The 9,408-nt window shown below is 59.7% G+C and overlaps 1 protein-coding gene across 1 annotated transcript in view; it reads right to left on the reverse strand.

Annotated features, from left to right (window-relative positions):
* RXRA (retinoid X receptor alpha) overlaps positions 1 to 1,168 on the reverse strand; it is a 106,865-nt gene extending 105,697 nt beyond the window's left edge. Inside the window, exon 1 of the mRNA XM_049896367.1 lies at positions 1,039 to 1,168. Within this exon, the coding sequence (XP_049752324.1) occupies positions 1,039 to 1,066 (28 nt within the window). The 5' untranslated portion in view covers positions 1,067 to 1,168. The remainder of the gene's footprint in view (positions 1 to 1,038) is intronic.
* Positions 1,169 to 9,408: the final 8,240 nt, after the last annotated feature.

The following is a 9,408-nucleotide window of genomic DNA, read 5'->3' on the forward strand; positions in this document are numbered from 1 at the left end:
GCCAGGGGGCCTCTTCCACACTGCACCCCAGCTGCAGGGGGTGGGCAGGCCGGAGGGGCCACGGGCTGTGGCCTTCATTCATAATCAGCTGTTTTAATTTCCATTCAGCAGGAATCTGTCACCCAGCCTGACAGGCTGGCGGCAGCCCCTTCACCAAATTAATATCCTTCCCAGGCTCGTTTATAAAGTCCCCACTCCCCGCCTCCCCTGGCTCCGAAGCCCTGGGGAGGGCAGTGCGGTGGGGCCATGCCCCCTCCTCCAACTAGGAGGGCCTGGAGTTGGGGGCAGTGGGCACTGGGCAGTAGGGGAGAAGGACAGCCAGCTAGGATACAATCCCTGTGTGTGTCCTCCTCCCAAACGTATCTTCAGCTCCAAGGAGCACCCCGGTGTGGGAGTGCGGGCCCCATTTCTGGGATGGGCCTTCCCAGATCAGATGGTCCTGTTCCTACAGGCCCCTGGGTGACCTGCCCACCCGGCTTGGGCGGCTCTGGGGTGGGGGGTGGGTCCCGGTCTGTTTTCTCCGCGGGCATACACACCCAAGGGGCCAGGGCCCGGGCCTGTGGCTGCGGAGGCCAGCGAGGGCCCAAGGCGGCCCGCGGGGGCCAGGGCGCAGGGGAGGCTCCGAGGACAGAAGTTCCTCCTCCTGCTGGCCGGGCCCGCGCTGGCCGGAGCAGGACGCCCGCCGGCCCGGAGGGAAGTGCCCGGCGGGCGGGCCGGCGGGCGGGCGGGCGGCCGGCCGGGAGGCGCGGGGCAGGCGGCAGCCACCCCGGCGGCGGGAGTGCTCCGAGCGCGATGCCCGACGGGGGGGCCCGGGCTGAATTGAGTCGGGGGGACGGGGGATCCCCTGGTCCCGAGTGAACCTGCCACCCCCAGGCCGCCCACTCCAGCCCGCGACAACTCCGCTCCGGCCCGCCCGCCGCCCACCCCACGCCGCGCGGCCGGAAAAGTTGCCGGCCCGGCCCCCGCCCGGCGCGGCCACCTCGCGGAGGGGCGCGGGTCCGGGGTCCGCCCGCCGCGATCGCCCGCGGCGACACTCACCGAGCGGCAGGAAATGCTTGGTGTCCATGGCTGCGGCTCGCTCATGCCCGGCCGGCGGGACCAGGCGGCGGCCCCGGAGGCCGGCCGGGCCCAGGCGCGGGGAGCCGGCGGCGGCGGCGGGCGGCGCGCGGAGGCCGCAGCGCGGCGAGTTGTTGCAAAAGTCGCCCAACAATGTAAACTCCGCGTGCGCGCGCCGCGCCCCCGCCGCGCGCCCCCGCCGCGCGCCCGCGCCCCGAGCCGACCGCGCCGCTGCGGCGCCGGCGGGGGGGCGGCGGGGGGCCCGCGACGGGCGGGGACTCGGCGCAGCGCCGCCGCCTCGGCCCGGCCCGCTCGGACCCGGAGCCTGGACGCCAGAGCCCGGCCCGCCTGCGCCCGCCCCGCGCTCCGCGACCGCCGGCGCCCCGGTGCGCGCGACCAGCAACTCGCAAGTTTGCGGCTCGGCTCCCGGGACCGGGCGGCGGGAGGCGCGGGGCGGGGCCGGGGCGGGGCTCCGGCCGCCGGAACAGAGCGGGCGAGGGGCCGAGCGCGCCGCGGCCTGGCTGCGGCCACACAAAGCCCTGCTGCCGCCGGCCGCCGCCGAGCGGGGTCCCGGGCCCGGGCCCTCGACCCCTACCCGCTTGGCAAGTGGGGAGCCTGAGTTCGCGGAGTGACAAAGCGCCCGACGCGAAGGGCGGCCTCCCGGGCCGGGCACCGTTTTCTGTTTTCAACAGTCTCCTTCATGCCCAAGGGAAAGCAGAGGCCCCGGACACCCCATCCCTGTCCCCACGCCCCCCGGCGCCCACGGACGGACCCACCGGCCCTCTGATGGGGCAGGGGTTCCCTCCGCAGCTCAGCATGGACCCGTTGTCACATGAACGAGGATGGAGAGGAGCTGCTGGTGTTTGCATTGAGTTTGTGGCCGGTGGCTATTTTTATACCTTGGGTAGTTCTGCGTACTGACTTTTTAATTCATGATTTGTTTGTTTAAAAACGAAAGGAAGCACTCCACTCCGGGACAGCTTGGCCTCCTCCGCCTCTCAGGACTGGAAGTGGGGTTTGGGCGTAAGCTAGCCACCCCGCCAGCCTCCCCTGTGCCAGGCCCAGCGCAGCGCGCCTCCTCGCCCACCCCAGGGGCTTGCGTCCCGAGAACCCATGTTTCACGTGTAAAGACTCCGGCTGGAGAGCGGAGGGGCAGACCATGCACACAGGCTGAATAGTGGCCCCCCAGGTCTGAGCTGAGCTGATGGAGAAAAAGGCAACCCTGGGGCTGCCTTCCCTACTGTGGGGAGATAAGCCGAGCCCTCGAGGAAACAGCCTTACCACCTGGGGCACCGCCCCTACTGGCGTGCCCTCCAGTGAGCTTCGTAACCCTCTGGCCTTCACTTGCCTCATCCACGAAATGGGAGAGCAACAGGGCCAGCCTCCCAGAGTTAGCAGGACAGATTGCAGAGAGAGGGCTGGCTGAAGGAAGACCCATAGATATCATTGTTACGTCCTGGGGGAGGGGACCTCACTCTACTTGGCGCAGGAGCCCCAGGCACAGCCCCCCACTCGGTCCCCCCAGGGAAGCCTGCCCCCCCCCCCCCCCCCCCCGCCAGGGCAGCCTGGCCCAGCGGCTGCCTTCCCCCTTGCAGCAGCCCCTGTCGCCTGTCATCCCAGCCACAACAAACCCACTCCCCCACTTCCCACTGCACTGTGGGCCCTGCTGCGCTTCTAAAAATGATTTCTTCCTGCTAGGGCTGGGGTGGACACACACAGGGGCAGGACAGAGCCACTGACTGGGCAGGCACCGGAGCCAGGCCCAGTGCTCAGGCCATCTCCCAGACCTAGACAGTGCCCTTGGCTGTGGGGGATGATCAGTCTGTCTGGCCTGCATCAGGGGGAGGCCTCGCAGCACAACTGAGCAGGAGAGGAGCTCCCCCAAGGATCATTCTCTGGCGAATCCCTCCCAGAATCCTCCGGTAGCGCGTGGACAACAGGCACTATGGACTACTGACCGGTGGGGAAAGTGAGCCTCAGAGAGATGACAAGATCAAACAGTCACAGGGCAGTGAGGTCTCTTAACCCCAGGGTCTGTCTTTGGAACCTCTGGGTCACCCCGTGCACACAGTGACCATCGGGCAATGCCACTGTCTTGCCACGTCCTATGGGTTCTGGGGGCTGTGGTAGCCATGCTTCATGGAGCTGGGTCTCAGGACAGAGAAGTGAGAACATGAATGACCATTGCTCTCCAATGTCCTGAATCACTCATTCACTCAACAAATGTCTAACCCTTACCTAGGTCAGGCCCTGTGCTCTGGGCCGGGTGCTCAGGTGGAAATGCAGTCCTGGTACGCAAAGGCTGTAGGCCAGGAAGCCAGCCCCCAGCTCTGTCTCTCACTGGCCAGTGGCCTAGGCCAGGTTGCTCCCTGTCCTGTGCCTCAGTTTACATACCCTTCTCCTGAGGTAATACTCAGCAAGTCTGGTACCCAGCAGGTGGAGCTCCGGAGGTGACAGCTGCTAGCATTATCATTACTATTATTACGGGATAGTGGTGAATGGGATAGTGGTGAATTAGGCCGAGTGGGGAGGTAAGACACCCTCCAGCCCCTGCAGTTCAAGGTGGAGTGTGATGGGCACAAAGGACCTGCATGGACAGGGTGGGGGACAAGGCCCCGTCCAGCCAGGGAGCCTGGCACAGCTCATACTTGAGGTGGGCATGGTGTGGGGGCTGATCAGGTGGGGGCAAGGTGAACATCGGGACAGAGAGATGTGGCTGGAGGTAGCTGGTGCCAGGCACGCTGGAGGAAGGCACAGAAAGCACCACTTGGCTGGCAGGTCAGAGTGCATTGGGCAGCAGTGAGGGAGCCAGTCCTGGGGGCTTTGAAGGCTGGGCTAAAGCGCCTGAACATCACCTCTGGCCAATGGGCAGCCCGGGCCTGGGCTCCCTCCCTTTCTGTGCCCCAGCCCCACCCTTTGCCACAGCGGAAAACTCCAGGGCTGTGTTTGGCACTGTGGTGCCTGGAGACAGGAGCCGCACACAGGCAAGGGTCCACGTGGGCTCCATCCTCAAGGGCACAAGAGGGGCCTCACTTCCCAAGGAGCTCCCACCGGGGCCCCCCAGCCTATGCCTCTGCCCAGGGCTCCTAGACACCACGTGGGCAGTGGCGAGCTCTTGGGGCCAGAGCCCTGAAGCCCTGGAGCCCACAGGTCCTCAGTGTTCTCCACCGCTCCTGGATGGGGGTCCTTGGAAACACATGCTGCCTCCTTGATGGAAAACAATGCCTGTCATTCCTGTGGCCCACTGTTTGTCACCCTTCCCTCAATTTGGGGCTCTTTTGTACAAATGATCCCACAGGAGACTGCCAGGACGGTGCCTGCCACGTTTGGCAAGGTCCACACTAACCATGGAAAAATGCCTCAGCCTCCCAGCCATGCACTTTGAGGGCCTGAAATATTTTTATAGTAATATCCATCTATTTACAACCTGGGACCTAAGAGGTTTTATTTTTTGTGTGGGGCTTTTTTTTTAATTTTCCTGAAGGATGCTTTTTAAGGTACTTTGGCTATTCCATGTGCCTGTCTGGGCTCAGCCTTGTAAACAGTCTCTGAATCGCTGGGTGAATAATATTTTTAAAGACCTGTCTGTGCTGGGCTGTGTGCTGTGAGGCTGGCGTCTCTGCACAGGGCCAGGGCTGCCAAGGGGGCGACCGGCAGCTTTCAGTTCCTCCCCACAGCAGGGTGATTCCCCTAAGCTGGTTGCAATCGGGGCCTCACAGGGTCTTAGGGCTCTGGGCCCTGACCAGTCAGGGCACAGCTTGAGCACCCCAGCCTGTGCTTGTGGGTAGGGTGGCCCCTCTGGCTGGCTCTCCACCCTGACCGCCACGCCCAAAGGGCCCTTCTCACCTTGAATCCCACCCTCCTATGTGGCTCCTTTAGGGGTAATGCTTTCCACCTGCGGTGACAGATGACTCAAGCTGGGGTGGAGGAGGGAACCCAGACAGGCCAGGGGCTCTCCTGAGGTCACAGGCGAGGCCAGGTGGAGCCGAACTGGGACCCAGGGCTTCCAGCCCCCACTCACACCCCTTTCCCTCCCTCAGAGAAGCTGCTGGTCCCCACTGGGCACCCCTTTAGTGGAGAGGAGGAGAAGAAAGGGAGGGGAAGAGGAGGGGAGAGGAAGGGGGAGGGGAGGGGAAGAAGGGAAGAGGAGAGGAGAGGAGGGGGAGGGGAGAAGGGAGGAGAGAGGAGAGGATGGAAGGGGATGGGGAAGAGTAGAGGGGAAAAGTGAGGAGAAGGGAAAGGAAGGAGGGGAGGAGGGGGAGAGGGGAGGACAGGCCTCCCCCCTGGATCTGGTCTTCCACGAAAACATCCACAGCAGGCCCATGGTCCCCTGAGAACATCTGTCAGGAGGGCAGTCCCCGCCCTCAGAGAAGTCCCCGCTGGCTGTACACCCCAAACCAGCTCCCAGGGAAGAATCAGGTTGGGATTCCCTATAAACTGGGCCCTCTGGAGGCCCACAGCTGGCCACCATCATAAGGGGAGCCTGTTTCCAAACCCCAAGGCTGAGTGGCGGTTTGAGCAGACCAGTGCTGAAGGAGAAGGGCTGGGATTGTGGAGCAGCCCCAGGGCAAGAGCTGGGGGTCCCCTCCAGGGGCCTCTGAAGAGATGCTCTTGAGAAACGCCTGCCACTGGAAGGCGCCACGATGCCCTGACTGGCAGGGTGGAGGTGGCAGGCTGAACAGAGTGCTGGGTGGTTCTGAGTTCCGGGTTGGAAGGTAGGAGGACACTGAGGCTTCCTGGGGCCTCTGGGACCAGGCTGGCCATGCACCAGCTCCCCTGACCCCACACCAACCCTACAGATGAAGACTCTTGCTTCCCCCGTGTCACTGACAGAGAAACAGGTGAGGGGGCAGTGACTGGCCCCAGGTCACACAGCATGCCACCACCAGGCCCAGGGCCCAGGCTGGCAGTCAGAACCTCCAGAAAGCCTCTGGGCAACCACCGGCCTTGGACCCCTGGCTGCTGTGAACTGCACCACCCCCTGCTTCTCACCGGGGCCAGGAGGCGCTTGGTGAGACAAGAGTCCAGAGAGAAGAAGGAGGAGACAGGCTTGGACAGCCAGAGGCTGGGACAGATAACAGGAGGTGGGGACCATAGCCTGCCTTTGCCACCAGTTCTCATCTGGTCTTTGAACAAGGGCCCTTTCTGGATCTCTGTCTGTTCTTCTATGCAAGGAGAGAAAATAGCCAGCCAATCATTGGGGCCTTTTGGCACCGAACGAGAGTATAACAACAGGGAAATAGATGTTAACGCATCCCAGGGACCAAGGAGAAGGGCCAAGTTTGAGAAACCAAGCTTGGGGCACAGATCTCGCCTGGGCCCAGGGATATGGCTGCTCCCTGGGGCTCTCTCCACCATGGCCCTCTCCAGATGCCACCTATCAAGCAGGAAGATAATGTGCTTTATCGGGGGCATTATTGACAATGGCCACGGCTGTCTCCCTCCGCTCGCATGCATATACATACAATGGGATAAATATGCGGGGTGAGACACCCACCCCAACCGCACCAGCGAAGTCAACTTGCCCCATAAAGATAACGGGAAAGGATTCATAATATTTATTTGACAGACATGATATGAGCCATAATAGCCAGTTGGGATTAAAAATATCCGTCCATCTCTGTCATCCTCCAATGTGGTTTAAATATATATGTGGCGACTGTGGCAGTGGGGTGATGGGAGCAGTTATTGATGGCGGCCATAAAGAGGTGTCGTTTGCATTGAAGAATGGGAAAAGTACCAAGAGTTTGCCTTGTGCTCCTGGGGGCTTGCATCAGAGGGAACTGGACAGAAAAATGCCACTCATCCCCAACCCGCATCACCAGCAAGAGAGGCCAGCCTCTGCCTGGGGCACAGTTCTGCAGCCCTTGGCGAGACGACCAGGCCTGGTGCTAGCTGCGGCTCCAGGGGCCAGTGAAGCTGGTGTGCCACAGAGGCGACCCCAGACCAGGGCGAGGCCTCAGGACGACTGGTGGACCTGGGTCCCCGGAGCACCCACAGTTTGGCTGTCCTCGCCCATCCTCCACTCAGCACAGAGCAGTGCTCCACCTCAGCCACTGCCCAGGACCCAAATTCTGAGGAGCTGGTGGCCAGGATGGCCCCAGAGCTCGGGGCACACGGCAGCCCGGCGCTGGTCCTCCCTGCTCTGTGGATTCGGAGAAACGTTAGCTGGCCAGAACACTAACCCCCTGACAGCCTGACACCCTGACAGCAGGGGCTTCCTGGGTTTCAGGCCCAGGGAGACACCTGCATCTCCAGCTTGTGGCTGACTGTTCCCTGACCTCAGTTTCTGCCTCTGTAGGATAACACTTACCCTAGGGCATGTGATTCCAGGAGTGTCTCCCAGGGGAAACCGGAGCTGCTCCCGGCTCATTATCCCCACCAGTGACGGGCCCTAAAAAGAAACTCAGAAAATGATCCAGCTGCAAACGTGTTCCTCGAGGCTGCCTGACAGCTGGAAAGAATGGTAACAGGACCCTCAGCCATCAAGGACATCCTGTTAAATAAGTCATGGATGCAACCTCCAGCAACATACACTGCCTAAAATTATATATGGGAGGATTCCAGTTATAACTGTATACACAAACATCCAGACAGAAACACCTCCCTCACTAGGGACTGTGGTGAGCGCTAGGAGATTTTCCTTGCTTTCTGTAACGAGCCTTTATGAGTTTTACAATCAGAACAAAATTGGGCTTAAAAAGGCCTGTCTAAAAAGAGTAGCCACTGAGGCTGCTTACATACAACCAAATACCTCACGGAACTTGGTTCCTTGGTTTGGAGGGTTAAGGTCATGGTTTCATGGGACATCCCAGTTAATTGGCCTAATAGCGTCTTTAGTGCTTCTGTTCTACCTTCTAGCTCTTTGCACAGTGCTCGGGGTCTTAAAAGCTTGCAAGTGGCCATCCAAGCCCCAACAATTGAGCTCTATTCACCTGGAACAACAGAGGAAGAAGGAGAGTCAGGAATAGGAGAAGGAAATGGAAAGTGTGGCTAATTGCTTCCGTGAGCAGCTGCCTCCTCTGCCATGAGACCAGGAAAACTGGATGGTGCCTGGCTGCCATTACTGAATATTTTGATCAAAGATTCAGTAGAAGAATCCTGACCAAAAGGGGGGAAATGCAGAACAGAATTTCAAATGCTCATGGAGTCTAGATTTTCTGAAGTCATGGAGGGTGGATGAGCCCCAAGACCATGTCCCTGAGATAATCTTGAAACCTTAAACTAAAAATATCCCCTGAAGGCTACTTAAAACCAAACAACAGTTTAGCTTAACTAGTGAAAAAAGGTCTGCCTTAAGCATATCTCTTTCAAGAACTATCTGTACGGGATCAAATTGACAACAGCGACTCAAAACATTGGATGGGAACCTTAGGGGGCAGGGAGTTAATGGGGTAGAAACAACACACAAAAGGGGAGTGAGAGTGGTTGCACAACTCGGAGAATGTAATCAATGTCACTGAATGGTTCCCGTAAAAAAAAAACTCACTGCTATTGAGTCAATTCTGACTCATAGCGACCCTATAGGACAGAGCAGAACTGCCCCATAGGGTTTCCAAGGAGCGGCTGGTGGATTAGAACTGCCAACCTTTTTGTTAGCGCTGTAGCTCTTAACTGTTATGCCACCAGGGTTTCCAAATGGTTCCTGTACAAACTGTTGAATTGGTGTATGTTTTTCTATGTATATTCTCAACAACAACAAAATAGATAGAATTTACAAAAAAAAAAAAAAAAAAGACCTGTCTGAAGCCCATCTAATCTGGCTCCTTGGGACCTGTAGACAGCCCTGCCAGCCCTGCCTCCCTGGCTTGGAAGACCCCCACAGGGGCCCCTACCCTCCTCTGCCTCGTGTCACCCTCTGTGACAGTGGCCATGTCTCCAGTGCCTTCTCCTCTCCTGTCTAAGCAGCCCGGTGCCCCCAGCCCCCTGGTGTCCAGCCACCCTCCCTGGGCAGGCTCCATCCCTCAGTGCCATTCCCAAATGTCCTGCGTCGATTTGAGCCCATAAAAATGAGCTCACTCTGCCCTCCTTCCCCTGCTAGGATATTTATTTGGACTGCCCTCTGTCACCGGGCCAGGCAAGATTAATAATACACTTAATTTCACAAGCACAGAAGGTTGCTTCTAAATGGTCAAAACATTTGGCCCACAGCTCGACAAGTGAGCTCACACGTAGGTTTAAAAGCTGACGCAGAAGCGGCTTAGCTCTTCTTCGAGGCTGTCCGTGGCCAAGACAGCAGAGTGGCTGTGATCATCCAAGGGGCTGAGCACAGAGGCACCCTAGACCCCAGCAGCCTGAAACGCTGAGACCGCTCAGCACCTCCTGCAAGCCAAGGGTGGAGGGCGAACAGCG

The sequence above is a fragment of the Elephas maximus genome, chromosome 9 (genome assembly GCF_024166365.1).
Source record: "Elephas maximus indicus isolate mEleMax1 chromosome 9, mEleMax1 primary haplotype, whole genome shotgun sequence".
Taxonomy (NCBI): Eukaryota; Metazoa; Chordata; class Mammalia; order Proboscidea; family Elephantidae; genus Elephas; species Elephas maximus.